Here is a 21,405-nt window from a genome sequence, read left to right on the forward strand (position 1 = left end):
AACTTTACCATATTCATTGATTAGCTCTAGTAGTTTTCTGGTGGCATCTTTAGGATTCTCTATGTATAATATCATGTCATCTGCAAACAGTGACAGTTTTACTTCATCTTTTCCAATTTGTATTCATTTTATTTCTTTTTTTTCTCTGATTGCTGCGGCTAGGACTTCCAAGGCTATGTTGAGTAATAGTGGTGAGAGTGGACATCCTTGTCTTTTTCCTGATCTTAGAGGAAATGCTTTCAGTTTTTCACCATTGAGAATGATGTTTGCTGTGGGTTTGTCATATATGACCTTTATTATGTTGAGGTAGGTTCCCTCTATGCCCATGTTCTGGAGCATTTTTATCATAAATGGGTGTTGAATTTTGTCAAAAGCTTTTCCTGCATCTATTGAGATGATCATATGGTTTTTCTTCTTCAATTTGTTAATATGGTGTATTGCATTGATTGATTTGCATATATTGAAGAATCCTTGCATCCCTGGGATACATCCCACTTGATCATGGTGTATGATCCTTTTAAAGTGTTGTTAGATTCTGTTTGCTAGTATTTTGTTGAGGATTTTTGCATCTATATTCATCAGTGATATTGGTCTGTAATTTTCCTTTTTGGTAGTATCTTTGTCTTGTTTTGGTATCAGGGTGATGGTGGCCTCATAGAATGTGTTTGGGAGTGTTCCTTCCCCTGCAATTTGTTGGAAGAGTTTGAGAAGGATGGGTGTTAGCTCTTCTCTAAATGTTTGATAGAATTCACCTGTGAAGCCATCTGGTCCTGGACTTTAGTTCGTTGGAAAATTTTTAATCACAGTTTCAATTTAATTACTTGTGATTGGTCTGTTCATATTTTCTATTTCTTCCTGGTTCAGTCTTGGAAGGTTATACCTTTCTAAGAATTTGTCCATTTCTTCCAGGTTGTCCATTTTATTGGCATAGAGTTGCTTTTTGTAGTCTCTTAGGATGCTTTGTATTTCTGCGGTGTGTGTTGTAAGTTCTCCTTTTTCATTTCTAATTTTATTGATTTGAGTCCTCTTCCTCTTTTTCTTAATGAGTCTGGCTAATGTTTTATCAACTTTGTTTATCTTCTCAAAGAACCAGCTTTTAGTTTTATTGATCTTGGCTATTGTTTTCTTTGTTTCTATTTCATTTATTTCTGCTCTGATCTTTATGATTTCTTTCTTCTGCTAACTTTGGGTTTTGTTTGTTCTTCTTTCTCTAGTTCTTTTAGGTGTAAGTTTAGATTGTTTATTTGAGATTTTTCTTGTTTCTTGAGGTAGGCTTGTATAGCTATAAACTTCCCTCTTAGAACTGCTTTTGCTGCATCCCATAGGTTTTGGATCATCGTGTTTTCATTGTCATTTGTCTCTAGGTATTTTTTGATTTCCTCTTTGATTTCTTCAGTGATCTCTTGGTTACTTAGTAATGTATTGTTTAGCCTCCATGTGTTTGTGTTTTTTACGTTTTTTTCCCTGTAATTGATTTCTAATCTCATAGCGTTGTGGTCAGAAAAGATACTTGATACGATTTCAATTTTCTTAAATTTACTGAGGCTGATTTGTGACCCAAGATGTGATTTATCCTGGAGAATGTTCCGTGCGCACTTGAGAAGAAAGTGTAATTTGCTGTTTTTGGATGGAATGTCCTATAAATATCAGTTAAATCTATATGGTCTATTGTGTCATTTAAAGCTTCTGTTTCCTTATTTATTTTCATTTTGGATGATCTGTCCATTGGTGTAAGTGAGGTGTTAAAGTCCCCCACTATTATTGTGTTCCTGTCAATTTCCTCTTTTATAGTTGTTAGCAGTTGCCTTATGTATTGAGATGCTCCTATGTTGGGTGCATATATATTTATAATTGTTAAATCTTCTTCTTGGATTGATCCCTTAATCATTATGTACTGTCCTTCCTTGTCTCTTGAAACATTCTTTATTTTAAAGTCTATTTTATCTGATATGAGTATTGCTACCCCAGCTTTCTTTTGATTTCCATTTGCATGGAATATCTTTTTCCATCCCCTCACTTTCAGTGTGTATGTGTCCCTAGGTCTGAAGTGGGTCTCTTGTAGACAGCATATATATGGGTCTGGTTTTTGTATCCATTCAGCAAGCCTGTGTCTTTTGGTTGGAGCAGTTAATCCATTCCCGTTTAAGGTAATTATAGATATGTATGTTCCTGTGACCATTTTCTTAATTGTTTTGGGTTATTTTTAAGTTCTTTTCTTCTCTTGTGTTTCCCACTTAGAGAAGTTCCTTTAGCATTTTTTGTAGAGCTCGTTTGGTGGTGCTGAATTCTCTTAGCTTTTGCTTGTCTGTAAAGCTTTTGATTTCTCCATCGAATCTGGATGAGATCCTTGCCGGGTAGAGTAATCTTGGTTGTATGTTCTTCCCTTTCATCACTTTAAGTATATCATGCCACTCCCTTCTGGCTTGCAGAGTTTCTGCTGAGAAATCAACTGTTAACCTTATGGGAGTTCCCTTGTATGTTATTTGTCGTTTTTCCCTTGCTGCTTTCAATACTTTTTCTTTGTCTTTAATTTTTGCCAGTTTGATTACTATGTGTCTCAGAGTGTTTCTCCTTGGGTTTATCCCTTATGGGACTCTCTGCACTTCCTGGACTTGGGTGGCTATTTCCTTTCCCATGTTAGGAAAGTTTTCGACTATAATCTCTTCAAATATTTTCTCAGGTCCTTTTTTTTTTTCTCTTCTCCTTCTGGGACCCCTATAATGCAAATGTTGTTGCGTTTAATGTTGTCCCAGAGGTCTCAGGCTGTCTTCATTTCTTTTCATTCTTTTTTCTTTATTCCGTTCTGCAGCAGTGAATTCCACCATTCTGTCTTCCAGGTCACTTATCCGTTCTTCTGCCTCAATTATTCTACTATTGATTCCTTCTAGTGTAGTTTTCATTTCAGTTATTGTATTGTTCATCTCTGTTGGTTTGTTCTTTAAATCTTCTAGGTCTTTGTTAAACATTTCTTGCATCTTCTTGATCTTTGCCTCCATTCGTTTTCCGAGGTCCTGGATCATCTTCACTATCATTATTCTGAATTCTTTTTCTGGAAGGTTGCCTATCTCCACTTCATTTAGTTGTTTTTCTGGGGTTTTATGTTGTTCCTTCATCTGGTACATAGCCCGCTGCCTTCTCATCTTGTCTATCTTTCTGTGAATGTGGTTTTTGTTCCACAGGCTGCAGGATTGTAGTTCTTCTTGCTCCTGCTGCCTGCCCTTATAATGTCTTTTTTAAATAGAAATTCTTATTGAGGATACTAATCCTTTGTCAGTAATGTGTTGTGAATATCTTCTCCCACTTTGTGACTTGTCTTTTACTCTATCATGTCTTTTGAAGAAAAGAAGTTCTTAATTTCAAAGGAATCAAATGTACCAATATTTTTCTTTTATGGTTGAGGCTTTTTTGTATCTTGTTTAAGAAGTTCTTCTCTACCCTTACCTAGGTCATGAAGATATTCTCTTTTAGTATCTTCTAAAGACTTTATAATTTTGCCTTTAATATTTGTCTTTTATCTATATGGAATTGATTTTTGTGAATGGTTTGAAGTAGGGATCCAATGACATTTTTTTCTCTCAACCAAATGTCCAATTGTCCCAACACCACTTATTGAAAAGTTCATACCTTCCCTGATGATCTCCCCCACCACTGATGTATATCAAGTGTCCATATATGTATGGATCCATTTCTGAACTCTGTTTTGTTCCCTTGATCTATTTGTCTTTCCCTGGGCCAATAAATATCATCCTGAATTAATTATTAGAGCTTATAATAAATCTTGAATATCTTGTAGTGTAAGTCTTCCAACTTCATTCTTATTCAGGATTGTCTTGGCTATCCTTGGGCCGTTGAACTTTCATATGTCTTCAAATCAGCTTATCACACATACACGTAAACTACTTTTTGAGATTTTCATTGGGATTTAGTTGAAACTATAGATTAATTTGGGGAGACTTGATGTCATTACAAACTGAGTCTTTCATGGCAATTTTTATCTTTCATGACTCATGGTTTATATTTCTTTAGGTCTTCTTTCATGTCTCTCAATAAAATGTAAATTTTTCTCTGTAGATGTCTTACACATCTTTAGTTAGATTTATCCCCAACTGTTATATATATATATATATATATATATATATATATATATATATATATATATATATATATATATATATTTTAATTTGCCTTGTTCTGAATTCTTTTGGCCATTACCTACACCAGGACATTTTTTTTTTTAAGAAGACGTTGGGGGTAGGAGTTTATTAATTAATTAATTTATTTTGGCTGTGTTGGGTCTTCATTTCTGTGTGAGGGCTTTCTCTAGTTGTGGCAAGCGGGGGCCACTCTTCATCGCGGTGCACGGGCCTCTCACTGTCGCGGCCTCTCTTGTTGCGGAGCACAGGCTCCAGACGCGCAGGCTCAGTAGTTGTGGCTCACGGGCCCAGTTGCTCTGCGGCATGTGGGATCTTCCCAGCCCAGGGCTCGAACCCGTGTCCCCTGCATTAGCAGGCAGATTCTCAACCACTGCACCACCAGGAAAGCCCTAGAAAGTCATTTTTTAAAAATATGGATGTTTTGTCCATAATCTTGTGCCCAGAAACCTTGGTAAGTTCTCTCATTAGTTCTAATAATGTATTTGTTAATTCTTTTTTCCACATACACATTCATATCTTATATGAAAATGGCATTTTTCCTTCCTTTCCAACCCTATCTCCTTTCTTTCTTTGTCTTTCCTTACTGCACTGTTGAAAAGGAAAGTGCTGAACAGAAGCTGTTATAGCAGGCATCATTGTTTTGTTCATGATCTCAGCATGAAAGATTCCAGCGTTTCACCATTAATTTGGATGGTTCCTGTAGTTTTTTTCTTCTTTCTTTCTTTTTTTTTTTTTTAGACTTTATCAGGTTAAGGAAGTCCCCTTCTATTTCTAGGTTGCTGAGAGTTTTTGTCATAAACATATGTTGAAGTTTAATATTTTTCTTTATTGAGATGATCATTTGATTTTTTTCTCTCTTTATTTGTTAATACAGTGAATTAACATAACTGATTTTTGTAATGTTACACCAACTGTGTATTCCTAGAATAAGCCCAACTTGGTCATGATTGAGTATTCTTTTTATACAGATTGCTAAATTCTTTTTGCCAATATTTTGTTTATGGGTGACATTAGCCTGTAATTTGCCTTTCTTCTCATAACTGTCAGGTTTTGATAACAACGTTGTGATGGATTCATAGAATATGGTGGGGAGGGTTTCCTTGTTTTCTGCTGTTGGAAAGAGAAGACAAGGATTATCAGATGCTTGGTACTACTTGCTGGGAAGCCATCTGGCCTGGTGTTTTCTTTGTGGGGAGATTTTTGACTATTTATTTAATTTTTTGGATACTTTTAGAAAGGGTGGCCATAAAATATATAATTCTTGAGTCAGTTTTGGTCAATTATACATTCCTAGGAATATGTTTATTTTATCTGAACTTATTGCTATAGTTTTTTGATAATATTGGCCTCTTATTAATATATTTTTTAAAATAAATAAATTTATTTATTTATTTATTTATTTTTGTCTGCATTAGGTCTTCATTGCTGCACGTGGGCTTTCTCTAGTTGGGGCGATCGGGGGCTACTCTTGGTTGCGGTGCGCGTGCTTCTCATGGCTTCTCTTGTTGCAGAGCACAGGCTGTAGGCGTGTGGGCTTCAGTAGTTGTGGCACGTGGGCTTAGTAGCTGTGGCACATGGGCTCAGTAGTTGTGGCTTACGAGCTCTAGAATGCAGGCACGTAGTTGTGGCACACGGGCTTAGTTGCTCCACGGCATGTAGAATCTTCCCAGACCAGCCTCGTACCCATGTCCCCTGCATTGGCAGGCAGATTCTTAACCACTACGCCACCAGGGAAGTCCCCTATTAGTAGTTTTGAAGTCTGCAGAATCTATAGTTTTGACCCACTCTGGAACTCTTCAGCTGTGCTGAGATCTCTGCTTGGAAATGCATCCCTGGCGCCTCTGTTCTCAGCTTTGGTTTCCCCCAGCTAAGTGCTCAGGGATTTGGTTAAATCAGGGCAGCCTTCCCCATCCCAGACCCCACTGACCACCATGTGCATCTGAGGTACAAGTGCAGCTCCCTTGGCCATGTATCTTTTCATTCAGTGCTCTGACATCCTAGAGTGAAGGTCTGCAAGAGAAGTGGTAGGATGAGGGAGACAGTTCCTCCTATGCCAGAACACCTGTGTTTCTCCTTCCATGGTCCCACAGACTCAAGTCTGCTTGGCTTTCCAGAATCTTCCCTAATCTTTCTGCCTCTCCTAGTTTTCTGATCCTGAAGTGCTTATCCTCTGGCTCCTTCCCACAGGCCCCCCAAGACCAAATTCTTCTTCACGGTCATCCCCCAGCCCATCTTCCTGAGCCCAGGCATGACCCTTTCACTCCCAATCATCTTCCGGCCCCTGGAGGAGGTAAGGTCTGCCATGGTGAGCAGAGGGCAGGGAGGGACACAGGCACAGTGACCTCAGAGCAGGATGTAGGGCAGAGCAACGAGGAGCTCTCCCACCACACCCACATCCCACCAGCTGGAGCCAAAACTCATTAGATAGAGGGGGCTTCCCAGTTGGATGTTGTTGGGAGAAAAGGCTGTGCTACTGTGTTGGCCATCAGAAAGCCCTATATTCCTTGGGCTCTTCCTGCTCTCAAAATGTTTCCCCAAATACTTTGTCCCTCACAAAAGAAGCCCTACATCTCTGAGACCAAGATGGTGCTGGAACACAAGTAACTGACCCTCTCTTCAGAGACTGAGATGGAGGCCCATGGCCCAGCCCAGCCCTCAGCAGTTGTGTTGAGGGGATGGCCAAGGGCTAGGGTCGGGTGACTGGTCCTTGAGGACCACCCGGGTACCACTGATCAGCCAGGACCTCTACCTCCCTCCCCCCACACTGCAGAAGGAGTGCGTGGACCAGCTGTGGTTTGAGAAAGCAGAGGGGATGTTCTGTGTGGACCTGAGAGCCATCCTGCCCTGCCACAATCTGATCTGCCCACCGTCCCTGCAGTTGCCCATGTGCGCCATGGGGGACATGGCCGAGGCCTGGTTCTGCCTGGACAATGCGGGGTGAGGGCCGCGGCTGAGGCTCAGAGGTGGGAAGAGAGAACTGTGAGGAGGGTTCCTGGGAGCAGGAGAGACTTGCCTGTGTGATGGTGGAAGGGGATAAGGGGAGTAAAGGGGGCATCCCGGCCTTTCTAAAGCAGGGGCAGTGGTCAGTGAGCCCAGTGGCTCTAACCTGCCCACCCCCTCCAGGGACCTGCCCACCTTCTTCACCTGGGAGTCCCCCAGCCCATTCCAGATGTTGCCGACCACTGGGCTGCTGGAGCCAGGCCAGGCCTGCCGGATCAATGTGACCTTTCAACCCCTTATGGCTATCATCTATGACGTTCAGGCCACGTGCTGGTACGGGGAGGGAAGCAAGCAGAAGAGCAGCATCCAGCTGCAGGCTGTGGGTGAGGCCCGACCTCTCACCTGTCACCAGAGCCCCCTGCTGCACCTCCCTGGGGATCGAAGCCACAGTGTGCGCCCTCCCCCTCTCCGCCCCCCCCGACCCTGGCCTGGCCTCCACTGGACCTCCTCCAGCCTCCTGCCCTCCCCTGAGCCCTGCAGGCTTTGCCTTTTCTTTGTCTTCCTTGGTGTCGCAGACCAGTGTTTCCCTGGGGACCCCCGTCTTCTTTGAAGGGCTGTTCAGCTGGGGCCACAGAGGCCCTGGTGGGTTTCTCCCCAAGGCTCTCCCCTCTCTGCCCAGCCAAATGTGCCCAGCTGCTGGTGAGCATAAAGCAGAAGCGCCCGGAGGATCAGGATGCCGAGGGCATCCAGAAAGTGTTGCACTTTGGCTCTGTTGCTGTGGGCTGCACCGCTGAGAGGCAGATCAAGCTGTATAACCCATCGGTGGTATGTGTCCTGTGCACGTAGGGGGAGTGGGGGCAGGACTCAGGAACCGCAGGGCCAGGTGCTCCTAATACTCAGCCCCTGTACAGAATGTTGCAACCTCACGTAACCATGTCTGTTGATACACTCATGTCAAAACGGGTCCCACTCTCCTCTCAGCTGGGGGCTGGGCTGGGGTATCCCTTGACCCCCCCCCCCGCCAGAGCAACTCCAAGAGCAGCCCTAAGGTGTCCTGATGCCAGAACCACAGCTAGCCTTTGTGGTACCTTTGGGAAAAGGAAAAGGTGCCCCCTCTGGGTGGTCCCAGTGTAGGGCATACGGCTCGGCCCCTTCCTTCCTCCTGGCAGAGGCAGCCTTGCTCCACGATCAAAGCTGATGATTGAGGCACAGGTGGGGCTTCAGCTGCCCTCACCCTCTCGGCTGGGCACCTTGGTAATAACAGACGAACCACCCTGTGACCTGACCACCTCCTGTCCCCACCTGGCCCCGTAGGTGAGCGCCCCCTTCAGGATCGAAGTGGCCCCAGACATGCTGGCCAAAGACGAGGCCTTCTCGTGCCCCACGGCCCATGGCATCGTGCCCCCGGGAGAGAAGAAATGCGTGTCAGTGTTCTTCCACCCCAAGACCTTGGACGTCAGGACTATGGACTACTTGTCCGTCATGCCCTCTGGCTGTGCCTCCCAAACCCTGCTCAAAGTCGTTGGTTTCTGTAGAGGTACTGGCAGTCCCAAGTCACTGCACTCCCTCTGGAGACAGGAGCAACCCATGCTTACGATTGGCAAGTGCCCGCTCCTAGTCGCCCAGGGCCTCCTTGCCCTCAGCCTGGGTGTCTGCTGCCCCCTGGTGGACTCAGTGAGGAACCAGTTGAAGACACCTGGAGATATTGTTCCCATGCTCACCCCTGGTGACCTGGTGGTCCGCTCAGGCCTTTCCAACCCAACCTTCTGTCTCCAGGCAGCACCACCTCTCATCAGTGGTACCCTTTGACATATCCTCAGGGAGGCTGATACCCCAGCCCCACTCAGGTGGCAGGGCCCACTCACAGAGCCCCCATCTCTTCTGCCCAGGTCCTGATGTGTCCCTGCAGTACTACTGTGTCGACTTCAGCTGGGTCAACCTCGGGAAGCGCTCGGAGCAGTCCCTGTGGATTGAGAACAAGTCGGACTGCACGGCCCACTTCCAGTTTGACATCGACTGTCAGGAGAGCGTCTTCAGCATCAGACCTGCCTTTGGGACCCTGGTGGGCAAGGCCCGCGTGACCCTGCACTGTGCCTTCCAGCCCACTCACCCCATCATTTACTTTCGGAGGGTGGCCTGTTTCATCCACCACCAGGTGAGCTATGGGGGAGGGGGTGAGGAGGGGCTCCCCGGGCAGCTGGAGGGGCCAATCCGAGTCCTAGTAATGAAGACAGTGATTGGTACTCAGTCCCCTGTATTCTGGAACTTCCAGGGCTGTCTGCCTGGATCATCACCTCCAGAGCCCCAGCCTGGCTTTTGGAGCCAGAGTTTGGCCAAGGGCATGTGAATGCTCGCTCCGAGCCGGGTGGGTAGGCCAGTCTTTCTGTGACTGTTGCCAGGCCAAGGATTTTGCTGCTGATGCTGCTAATGGGCTGGTGTAGGGGGGACTGGACCTCGCCCCATGCAGCATGTGCAGAGCAGAGAGCCTTGAAGTGACGACCCCAACCCAGGCCCCTGGACAAGGTGGTACAAATTGTGCCCTGACCAGCTGGTCTCTGGCCAAGGTGGGGAGTGGAGGCTCAAATCTAGCCTCACACAGACAAATATCGCAGGACCCACTGTTCCTCGACCTGATTGGGACATGCCACTCGGACAGCACCAAGCCAGCCATCCTCAGGCCTCAGCACCTCGCTTGGTACCGCACACACCTGGTGCGGGGCCTGACGCTCTACCCGCCTGACATCCTGGGCATCATGCTGAGGGAGAAGAAGCTGGAGCAGGATAAGAACGGTGCCCTGATGATTCCCACTGAGGTTCGATGGACCCCTCTGGGGCCCCGGGGGCCATCTACCCTCCCCAGGTTCATGCCCCCTTCTCAATTCTTGGGCAGTTCTGTGCTCCATAGCCCTGTGGGTACCCTTAGTAGTCGGGGGTGACGTGTGTGGAGCTCTTGTAGCCTTTTCCAGAAAGGAGCATGCAGATGAGGGGCAGCGGCAGGAGGAATGGCAGCTGGGCCCCCGCCAACTGGCTCTCCCCACACAGGACCTGGAGGACATACCAGCCCCGCAGTATCCCCTCATCCCCCCCATGACCGAATACTTCTTCGACGGCACCAACGACACGGCCATCTTTCCCCCGCCCGTCAGCATTGAGCCAGTCGAGGTGGATTTTGGTGCCTGCCCCAGGTCCAAGGACCCCAACCCTGTCCCTCTGTGCCTGATGAACCACACCAAAGGCAAGATCACTGTGGCCTGGACACGCAGGGCTGATTGCCCGTTCTGGGTGACTCCAAACCCCTGCGATGTGCCCCCTCTCAAGTCCACGGCCATGCGCTTGCACTTCCAGCCGCCTCACCCCAACTGCCTGTACGCCGTGGAGCTTGAAGCCTTTGCTGTCTATAAGGTGTGTGGGCAGATGAAAGGGGGAAGGTGGGTTCTCTGCCCTGGAGCCTGCACAGCAGAGTGTGGGGCCGGAGGGGGTGACGGGGTGATGTAGGATCCATCCTCTCCGTGCCAGGCTCTGTTCCTTCTTGTCTCCTTGGCTGGACTGCAGCCTTAGTGGTCTGTCTTTTCCCAGGCTCATGGCCTGCCTTGGCCGAGGGGCTTCTTGGCCCAGCTGATTATGTCTCACTCACATGTGCCTCCCACCCCCTCCAGAGGGAGAGCTCAGTGGGGCTCAAGCCCTTTGGAAAATTTTGGTGCACATAGTTTTCTGGGGCTCCTGGCTGGTGTGGCGGGGTGGCTCCTGGCCTCCCTCTAGTCCTTAAAGTAGGAAGTGGTCCCTCTGAAAGAGCTGTGGGCAGGAACTAGGGCCTGGGGGGTGGAGTCAGGGCACCCGGTGATTAGGTGCGTGTAGGGAGGGGCTTCTAGTCCAACTTCCCTTGACCAGGCTGTCCCAGCCACGTCTCTTAGCCCCAGATGCGTCGCTTCCTCCTCATCTGCAGTCCATCCTGCCCTTTCGCTCCTTTCTCTGCTCCACCCACACTGCTGTTCTCTTCCAGTGGCTGGGTGCTGGGGCCCAGGGAAGAGGAGAGCTGTGCAGTCAAGGTCAGCATCCCTTACCAGCTCTGTGACCTTGGGCACGTCCCTTAATGTCTCTGAGCCCCGGTCTTTTCATCTATAAACTTGGGAGCATATCCAAACTTTTGAGAAGTTTTTCCAAAGCTGAGTCTTTAGTTGCCTCTGTTCTAATATCTTGGCAGTGGCGGGACTCGCAAGTTTGTAGGAATAAGGCTGTGGACACCTGGCTTTGCTGAGCCTGTCAGACTTTTAGGCTACAGGCTATAACCCTGAGCTGTCCGATATGCCAATCACCAGCCACATGGGGCTGCTGAGTACTTGTACTGTGTCTAGTCCAAAGAGATATGCTGTAAGGGGAGGAGACGCACTGATTTCTAAGACTTAGCACAAAAGAATGCAAAATGCCTCCTGCATCACATATATCGATTATATGTTGAAATGAAAAGATTTTGGATCAACTGGGTTAAATAAAATGTAATGTTGAAATAAATTTTATGCGTTTCACCTTGTTGATGTGGCTACTAGAACATTTACTTTTTATTTATTTATCTTTTAACATCTTTATTGGAGTATAATTGCTTTACAGTGGTGTGTTTCTGCTGTATAACAAAGTGAATCAGCTATACGTATACATATATCCCCATATCTCCACCCTCTTGCGTCTCCCTCCCACCCTCCCTATCCCACCCCTCTACGTGGTCACAAAGCACTGAGCTGATCTCCCTGTGCCATGCGGCTGCTTCCCACTATCTATTTTACATTTGGGAGTGTATATATGTCCATGCCACTCTCTCACTTCGTCCCAGCTTACCCTTCCCCCTCCCCGTGTCCTCAAGTCCATTCTCTACATCTGCGTCTTTATTCCTGTCCTGCCCCTAGGTTCTTCAGAACCATTTTTTTTTTGGATTCCATATATATGTGTTAACATATGGTATTTGTTTTTCTCTTTCTGACTTACTTCACTCTGTATGACAGACTCTAGGTCCATCCACCTCACTACAAATAACTCAATTTCGTTTCTTTTTATGGCTGAGTAATATTCCATTGTATATATGTGCCACATCTTCTTTATCCATTCATCTGTCGATGGACACTTAGGTTGCTTTCACGTCCTGGCTATTGTAAATAGAGCTGCAATGAACATTGTGGTACACGACTCTTTTTGAATTATGGTTTTCTCAGGGTATATGCCCAGTAGTGGGATTGCTGGGACTAGAACATTTAAAATGACGTTTGCGGCTCACACTTGTGGCTTGCATTATATTTCTGTTGGCCAGTGCTCTCTGGGCACATTCCTGCAGGATGAATGCTGCTTTCACATCCCAGCCCCACCCTCGTCTGGCTGGGAGGATCAAAGAGCACATTTGCTGAGTGCTTAGTGCTGAGTGCTCAGGGCAGGGCCTGGTGCACAGTGGGAGGGGCTGCTATGACTGCTGTTCTCCACGCTGTCTTCCCAGAGGGCCCCTCCCTCTGGGCCCCATGTAGGGATCCTGCAGTACAGGGCAGGCAACCTGGGGTGCCCCACAGGGTCAGACACAGGACTCAGCCTATCCATGGGTCCGGCCCTCCTGCAGGTCCTGCGGAGCTACAACAATATCGAAGAGGACTGCACTGTGTGCCCGTCCTGGTGCCTGAGGCTCCGGGCACGAGGCCACAGCTATTGTGCTGGCTTGGAGCACCACATCCCTCAGTATACGCTGGATGCCCCCGAGGTAAGCATGGCCCCAGCAGTGGCGGGAGGTGCAACAGGGGAGCCTGGCTTCTGCCGTGGTCTGCAGATCCCTCTCCTGTCTCTGATGGACTCAGAAGCATGTCGAGCACCCTCCCTGGTCGTCCCAACCTCCCCACTGCTAGCCCCTGGGGCTCTGCGCCCATCAAGGACTCTCTCCTGGACCACAGCACTGGGACTGGGAAGAGGCTGGGGCTTAGACCTATGGCTCCAGCCTGCCCCATCTGAAATACTCCCCCGGTCCTCTCGCTCAGGTTTAAAGTCTCCATCTCCTCCGTTCGCTATGTTTACTGAGTGCCTGCTAGGGATATGACCACCCACGTCATGAGCCCCTGCCCGTGGGGATCATCCAGCTCTGGAGGGGTCACAGAGTCCGCCCCTTGGTTTAACCCCATCCTCAGGGAGTCATCATTCCCAGGTCTCTCAGAAGGGCCCTTGGAGGCCCTGTCTGACCTGAGCCCCAGGATGCCACAAGGCTGAGAAACATAGATTCTCGAGCCAGGTGGCCAAGTTCTAATCCTGGTTTCTCCTTCGATGCCTCTTCCCAGCTTCCATTTCCATCCTCAGTCTTTTCATCCATCTGCACTTCCTCCACGCCTCATGTTGCTAGAAAGGTGCCACTTTGGGACAATGTGCTTGGGGTGATCTTGCCCCCCCACTAGTTATACTTCTGCTCAAGGGCACCCCTTCCCAAAGCCCTTCTGACTGCACAGGGGCCCCCTCGCTGACCCCGGCCCCCACCCCTTTCCCTCGGCCAGTTCCTCGCAGCAGTTTGTGGCCTTTACTAAACCCAGCAGATTCTGGGCCCATGTTGCCCCCTGCAGCCTTACTGCCCCACGCACGGTGCTCATTGCCCCAGCTGGATGGGGTACCGAGGGCAGCGATTTCAGCCTTGTGTTTGGTACCCGGCCCAGCTCTTTGCCTGGTGCTGGCCACACCCTAAATGCTTAAGGAATGTTTGGAAGCTGGGATTGCTGGGACTTTCCCTTTCCCAGAGTGGGGTTCCCCTCAGCTACCAGCATGAGAATCATCTAGAAGGGGCTGCTTACCCCCAGAGCTTCTGGACCAAGATCTTGGAAACTGGGTTCTCCAAAAGATGATTTGAGGGCACCCTAAGGTGGAAGAAACTTGGGGTGGGGGGTCTCAGGGGCCTGAATTTCCTGGAGCCTGTTCCTGTGGCCACCCCATCTCTCTGCCTGGAGGCCTCTGGAGGACAAAAGCATTTTTTGGTGCCAAGCTGTGTCCCTCCGTTCCCCGCCCCCAGGGCACTGACTGGGTTGTGTAGAGGCATCTTGGATCTCCTGAGAGATGGCTCCACCCAAGCCCACACAGACTTCCCTGAGTGTGTGTGTGAGGTGGGGATGGGCAGGGCGTGTAGGTCTGAGCATGGGTCCCTCTTCTCTCGCGCCCCAGCTATTTCCTGCAGTGTCCCCCAGTGAACCCTCCTACCGCAGCCTGCTCCTGACCAACAAAGGCTCCATGCTGCTGGCCTTCAACCTGGCCCCCAGAAGCAGCTCGGACGTCTCCCTACGGCCCAGCTCGGGCCTCGTGCCCCCTGGGGCCCACCAGATCTTCCTGATCTCTACCTACCCCAAGGGCACCTCCTGGAAGCAGCATGTTTTCTACTTGCAGTTCAATTTCTGCCCCCAGTATCTCAAGGTAGGAGGCAGGGGTAAGGACTGGGTCCTCGGGAGGGCGTCATAGTCTGGGGCTTCCCTTTTCAAAGCCACATTCTGAGACTGGCCTCTAAAGCTCCCCTAAAGCAGTTCAGGGGCTATTCCTCCTCCAGGAAGCGGCACGGCAGGGAGAGGACCCCTCGGCCACATCTGGGAACAGCTATCCTCAGGACCCTGCCTGTCCACCTTATGGGGTTGGGACAAGAAAAGGGGTGCAGAGGTCCCCAAGGAAGGACTGGGGGCAACCCAAGACTCATATCTGCAGGTGGTAGAAGGGTGTTTGGGGCCAGGGCAGGGAAAGGGCCCAGGGTGTTGGACCCATGTCTGGCCCATGAAATGGTCTGTACATCCTCTTTCAGTCCCTGAGTTCTTTTCCTTATCTCCTGGGTCAGCCACCACATACTCTGCCTTTGACAGAAGCTGCCCATGCACAGGCTGGTGGAGGGCCTTTTGCTGCCCTCTCCGAGGGGGAAATGCTGCCCGCCCGTGACTTTTGGGGGAGCCAGGGCTGCAGGGTGATGTCAGGGCACTGTCCTCCCTTCACTGGCCCCAGGAGGTAAGCATGCAGAGCCGGGAGGAGCCGCTGCAGCTGAAGCTGGACACCTGTAAAAGCGTCTTCTTCAAGCCCACCTGGGTCGGTTGCTCCTCCACCAGCCTCTTCACCTTCCAAAACCCCTCGCGTCTACCTCTGGAGTTTGAGTGGAGGGTCTCCCAGCAGCACCGGAAGATGCTGGCTGTGCAGCCCACCAGGGGGATTATCCAGCCCAATGAGCGCCTTGTGAGTGCCCTGCCACACTGCCGAGGGCCAGAGGGAAGGGGCCCGTCATCCTCACCTTCACCATCGTCTCTTACTCATGCCTATCAGGGGGCAGGCTTACCCTCCCATTCAATCCACAGTCATTTCTTCCAGCCTTATGGGTCGGTATGATGGTTACCACACCCCCATTTTACAAAGAAGAATTGAGACTGAGAGGGAAAAAAATAGCCATTTACTGAGACTGTGAATTAGGAGGTGCAAAGCTGGGACTTGAAGCAGGGTTTCTGATGTCAGTGCCCAGAAACGAGTCCACTCTCCATCCCTGGTCCCCACAGTGGAGAGATCACTGGGTGATGGTGTGCAGTCAAATGGGTGGCTATCATTAAGGAGTGAGGAAGAGGGCTCGTGGATGTCAAAGTGGCAGGTCCCTGGTGGTGGGGGGTAGGGGTGGGACCCAAACTAGCAGACTCCCATCCCTGGTCTAGGGCTTCCTAGTCGGGGAGGCCAAACTTAAGCCAAGAACCACCAACACACGGTGTCTGTTAGAAGCCAGGGGTAGTTACCTGCAAGGCGAGAGACCACACAGACTTTGGAGGCAACCTCAAGAGTTCACACCCCAGCTCCTACCAAGCGCCCTCGTCAGCTATGTGACCTTGGGCAAGTTACCCCACTTCTCTGAGTCTCCAGTTTCTCATCAGACAATGAGGCACTAAAATAATACCACTTACCTCGTGGGGCAAAGGGATCGAGGGGCTAAGGGAGATAACAGAGCACATGATGTGTGTAAGTGCCTGGCACAGGGAGACACTCAGAATGGGTTACCATAGCCTGATATCCTGCAGCGGGACCTTAGACGTCCAAGAGCCTGGGCAGGGGTTCCCAGAGACCCCCAGGCAGGGCTAATCTCTGTGACCCCAGACGCTGACGTGGACCTTCAGCCCTCTGGAGGAGACCAAGTACCTGTTCCGAGTGGGGATGTGGGTCTGGGAAGCTGGCCTGCCCCCAAACACCAAGCCCTCCGCCACCACCCACTACATGCTCCGGCTGGTGGGCATGGGCATCTCCAGCAGCCTCTCCGTGAGTGGGAGGACCCCAGCGGGGTGGGGAGGGGACAGGGGACCAGGGCATATGCGGGAGGGAAGGCCCCAGGGTGCCTGAACGCAGGGGCTGAGAGTCTTCTGGCCCCCCGGCTCTCACCCCTGGACCTGCCCCTCCTTGGGGATTCTCTGAGGCCAGGGTTGGGAAAGACGGGGCCGTGGACCTGGGGGAGCCCCCCACCCTGGCCTGGCTGACTCTGGCCCCCAGGCAAAGGAAAAGGAGCTGGACTTTGGGAACGTGCTGGTGGACAGCAAGCAGACCAGGATGCTGGCGCTCCTGAATGATGGCAACTGCACCCTCTATTACCGCCTGTTCCTGGAGCAGTGCAGCCCTGAGGCTGTCGGCAATGGCCCCCTCGGTACTCAGACCTGGGCAGGACTGGGCTGGGAGGCAGGCAGTGAGAGGTGCTGGTTAAGACTGGGTAACCAGACCATGGCTCGGGGGCAGGCAGAGCAGGGCTTAAAACTTGGTGCTTCCACTTCCTAGTGGCGTTGTGGCGTAGCCAGGTGATTGTCCTCTCTGAGCCTCAGCTTCCTCATCTGTAAAATGGGGCTCCTGGTGGAGCCTGACTCACCGGGCAGCTAGGTGGTGCAAAGTGCTTAGCAGACACCAGTGACACCAAGACACGTCCTCACACTGTCTTGATCTGGAGGAAGCACTCTGCTCCCCATTTCCTGGCTCAGGGGCTGCTCTCTCACCAGAGCCAAGCTGGTCCAGGGGAGAGTATCTGGGGCGGAGCAAGAGGAAAGGCTGGACCTCCCTGGGCTGCACGGAGGGCCTCCTCTGCCCTTGACCCCACCCGGTCATTCCTGAGCAGCTCTGCAGATGGACCGCACAGAGGGGAGCGTGCCGCCCCGGTCCCAGGACACCATCTGCCTGACCGCCTGTCCCAAACACCGCTCCCAGTACTCCTGGACCATCAGCTACTCTCTCCTCTCCCACAGAGGTACCTGGGCCATCTGGCACGGCGAGTCAGGACCAGGGAGGAAAGGGGGAGGACTGTGTGAGCAGGACTTGGGGTGGGAGGATGCCGAGGGTTCAGACAGAGCTGGCAGAGTGGGTGTGAGTGTGCCACGGTGTGCCTTTGGGTGTCTGGTGTATATGCCTCATACCAACCACATCTGTATGTGTGGGTGTCCGTTTGTGTGTGCCTGAGCTGTGGAGGACTCAACGTGAAGAGCTGGGCGCTGTGCTGATTTACTGTGGGATCTTAAGCAAATCCTCAGCTGCCCTGGGCCTCAGTTTCCTCCTTCATAAAATGAGGTTGTTACCATCCTGCCCCGGGGCTGCCTGATAGGAGTCCATTATAGGAGAGGGCTAAGAGTGTGGACTCCCTGGAATTGGATCCTGGCCTCAGCACTTATTAGCCATGTAATCTTAGCGACTTGTTTAACCTCCCTATGCCTCAGTTTCCACATCTGTAAAATGGGGATAATAATGGTGCACAGGCAAAAAAATAAAGTATGTGTTACCACACGGGCAAACCTTGAAAACATTATGCCAAGTGAAAGGAGCCAGTCACAAAAAGCTACACATTGTATGATTCCATTTATGTGAAACACCCAGAATAGGCAAATCTACAGAGACAGAACGTAGATTAGTGGTTGCCAGGGGTGAACGGAGAGTGACAGCTACTTGGTACTGGGTTTCTTTGGGAAAGCCTGAAAATGTTCTAAAATTTGTGGTGATGGTTGCACAACTCTGAATATACAAAAAACACCACTGAACTGTATGTGTTAAAAGGGTTAATTTTATGGCATATAGATTATATCTCAATAAAGCCATTAGTAAGTATTATCAATCGTTTGAAAACAGTGCACAGTGGTGTTTGCAAAGCTCTTAGGACAGTGCCTGGTCCATAGAAAGTATCAGATAAAGTTTGGCTGTTGTTGAAAGCATCCCAGAGTCTGCTCCTGACAAGGGTCCTGGGACAGGTTTCCCGGGACCCCTGCATCCTCAGCCTGTACGCCCCGCCCCAGGGGAGCTGGGAGGTGAGCCCACCCCTCTCTCCCGCCCCGCTTTCCCCCAGATAACAAGGCTGGGGAGAAGCAGGAGCTGTGTCGCGTGTCCCTGATGGCCGTGTACCCCCTACTCTCCATCCTGGATATCTGCTCCATGGGCAGCGCCGAGGGCATCACCCGCAAGCACCTGTGGCGCCTCTTCTCCCTAGACCTGCTCAACAGTTACTTGGAGCGCGACCCCACCCCGTGGGAACTCACCTACAAAGTGCCCACCCGGCACAGGTGAGGTGGGCCTGGTGGGGAGGCGGGGCCTGTTTGGGGATGTTCTTGGAGCTTTCCACCCATGCCCTCAGCCCCAGGCCCTGTCCAAGAAGGGGGTCCCTATCTCCTCCCCAATTCCTGCCCATCCCCGGAGGAGCATGGAGAAGGCAGGGATGGGCTTGAGGTCTAAAGTGCTGACCCACCCCTGCCCCTGAGTCCCAGATTCTCCAATTCCCACCTGTGGGGAGATGGGGGCCAAGCCAGCCACCCCTGGAAGGGCCCCATCCTGTCCCCAGCCCTGTTTCTGAGACCATTTCTCTGCTCCACACAGCACCAGCCAGAGCCCCTCTGTCTTCACCCCTCTGAAGCTCAACTTCAATTTTGGCGCAGCACCGATAGACGCCCCACCCTCTGTGGTGCTCCTGGCCCTGAAGAACAGTGGAGTGGTGCCCCTGGACTGGTACAGAGGGGGGCCCGGGGGCCCGGGGGACAGGGGCTTGGAGGCCTTCTCTTGCTGGTGGTAGCCCCGGCCACCTGGTGTCTGTGAAGTGTGCCCCCGCCCCCACTGAAGGATGTAGAGGCCAGGGTGGGACTAGGGCCGCCCAGCAGGACACCAGACCTGTCACTGGCTGAGTCGGGTCCACAGGCTCAGACATGGTAGAATCACCCTATGCAGACTGGCAGGGTCATCTTCAGAGCTTAAGAAATGAGAAGCAACCGTCACGCGTCCGCTGCATGCTAGCCACTGGGCTTTATGAGCCTCTTCTCCTCGGAGCCTCGCACCAACCCTGTGAAAAAAAATCCCCCTCTGCTGACGCTTTCACAGATGGGAGGCTAAGGACTCAACCAAGCGCATTCAGCCATTAGAGGCAGAGCCAAGTTCAAGCCCAGATTCGTCCAACTCCAGAATCCCCGCCTACGCTGCTCAGTCAGCAAGAAGCTGCGAGGTGCTCCTGCGTCCCAGGCATTGTGCTAGGCGCTGGGGCAGCCCCCACAGAGCCCCAGGCCAATGGGGGCCGGGCCGGCACGGGGGGCGAGTTGAGGGTCTCGGGCAGGGAAGGACAGCGCTCTGCTGCCACAGCGCTGTCGTCAGGGAGATGACAGGGCTGAGCAAAGCCAGGTGAGCTGCAGGAAGGGTCGAGGCTGGCCACGGGGCAGGCTGCACATCCCCAGTCACAGGGGGCCCAGGCCTGGAGACCTGAGCCCGCCAAGCTGGGCTCTTCCTGTGCTCGGCTTTCCTCCCACTACGGCCCCAAACTGGTGCCCAGTAAGCATCCTGTTTCCATGCCAGCGCCATTTCTTGTTTTCCCTCCCTTCCTCTGCCACGCGTCTTGATTTCCTAGTAAACTTCCTTTTGATGACTTCCAAATTTGCTTGGCTAGGTGGAGGTGAGAAAGAAGTGTCCCCATCTGGGTCAGGCTTGGGGGAGAGAGCCAGGGGCCCAGCCTGGGCATGGCAGTGAGTGGATAAGGGTGAACATATGCAGGGGGTGGGCATCTGTGATCTCAGGAACCTTCCTGCCTGAGCCGAGCCATGGGGTGAGTGTGGGTGAGGCTGGTGGGGGGCTGCATCATCCAGGGTGCAGTGGCCACCCTGTACTCTCCGGGTTGTCCTGCCCCTCCCTGTACTGGAGGATGCCGGGGAAGCTGATTTATTAGGCGGCTCCTGTCTGAGAAGGGCCGGGACTGTGAGTAACTCAGGGCTCCTGGCCCTGAGTGACTGGGAAGCTTGGCAGGCTGGTGGGGAAGGCCCAGGGCCCGCCTGGAGCTCTGGATCTGCCATTCCCTGGGTTGTTTGAGTGGCTGGGAGCCAGGCCCTGCAGGGCTCAGGGGTGGGGGCAGGAAAAGCAGCGCTGGCCCGTGTCCTGGTGTGGAGCAGGGTACTTTGGTGGATTGTGCATGCGTGTGTATTTGTGTAGGAGCAAGCCAGCTCACACTCTCTATGGAGAGGGTCCAGCTTGCTGGAAACTGGGGCGGGAGGAAAGCCGGGCAGAGTGCCCACCGAGCTGGGCCGTCCATTGGGAGATCACTGGAGGTTCAGGAAGGCAGTCCGTGCTTGTTCCCGGATTCCAAATGCAGGGAACCTTCCTTGGAAGGCTTGACTCTCCTAGGGTTTCTGTGTTGTTGTGTTTCCTTTCAATTTCTTAGAAGGCTATTTTTGAAAATTCTAGCCGGGTCTCTGCTAAACTCATAAGGAACAGACTGAAGGTTTTATTCCTGCCAAGACCAGTAAGAAATGGGGAGTGTGGACTTGGCCTGCAGGCAGCAGCAGGCAGGACAGAAAGCCTGCCATGCATTTAAGGGGTGATCCCTCACAGTCATCAGATATACGGGTTAGCATCACCTGTTCCCTCATTCATTCATTAAGTCATTGGCTAAATGTTGACTGGGGCTTCCTAGGTGTAGGCTCCAGGCCCAGAGCTCAGAATAGCAATAAAGATGAGCCCAGGCCCTGCCCTCCAGGTGGGGCGAACCAGCCTTTTGGTGCAGGGTGACAGGTGCTGCGAAAGAGGCTTGTACAGCCACTTGCCTCTGTTTTGGAAGTGGTAGGTGGGGGTGGGCACATGAGAAAGGCTTCCTGGAGAAAGCTACAGCCAAGCTAGACTTGCAACCCAGGGAGCAGAGGCAGAGAGTCTGCGAAGAGCCTCCCAGACGGAGGGTGTAGTGCGGACACGGGTAAGAGAAGAGGGCACAGCGTGGCTGCAACGTTGATGGGGGGCGGGCAGGGCCTTGGACTCCTTCTCCTTCTGAGAAGGATTCGTGGCTTGAGGCAGGGGGACAGGTTGGCAGGCTTCCACAGTGCCAAGATGG

General features: G+C 51.4%; 1 protein-coding gene across 1 annotated transcript in view; it reads left to right on the forward strand.

Moving 5' to 3' along the window:
• Positions 1–21,405, forward strand: part of CFAP65 (cilia and flagella associated protein 65) — a 41,155-nt gene that overhangs the window by 7,497 nt on the left and 12,253 nt on the right. The window contains exons 3-18 of the mRNA XM_060105927.1: positions 6,342–6,444; positions 6,925–7,091; positions 7,278–7,477; positions 7,774–7,919; positions 8,409–8,631; positions 8,984–9,249; positions 9,707–9,907; positions 10,137–10,496; positions 12,688–12,825; positions 14,256–14,501; positions 15,072–15,296; positions 16,194–16,352; positions 16,581–16,731; positions 17,191–17,319; positions 18,403–18,616; positions 18,927–19,055. Coding sequence (XP_059961910.1) covers positions 6,342–6,444; positions 6,925–7,091; positions 7,278–7,477; positions 7,774–7,919; positions 8,409–8,631; positions 8,984–9,249; positions 9,707–9,907; positions 10,137–10,496; positions 12,688–12,825; positions 14,256–14,501; positions 15,072–15,296; positions 16,194–16,352; positions 16,581–16,731; positions 17,191–17,319; positions 18,403–18,616; positions 18,927–19,055 — 3,057 coding nt within the window. The remainder of the gene's footprint in view (positions 1–6,341; positions 6,445–6,924; positions 7,092–7,277; positions 7,478–7,773; positions 7,920–8,408; positions 8,632–8,983; positions 9,250–9,706; positions 9,908–10,136; positions 10,497–12,687; positions 12,826–14,255; positions 14,502–15,071; positions 15,297–16,193; positions 16,353–16,580; positions 16,732–17,190; positions 17,320–18,402; positions 18,617–18,926; positions 19,056–21,405) is intronic.

Source organism: Mesoplodon densirostris, chromosome 8 (genome assembly GCF_025265405.1).
Source record: "Mesoplodon densirostris isolate mMesDen1 chromosome 8, mMesDen1 primary haplotype, whole genome shotgun sequence".
Lineage (NCBI taxonomy): Eukaryota > Metazoa > Chordata > Mammalia > Artiodactyla > Ziphiidae > Mesoplodon > Mesoplodon densirostris.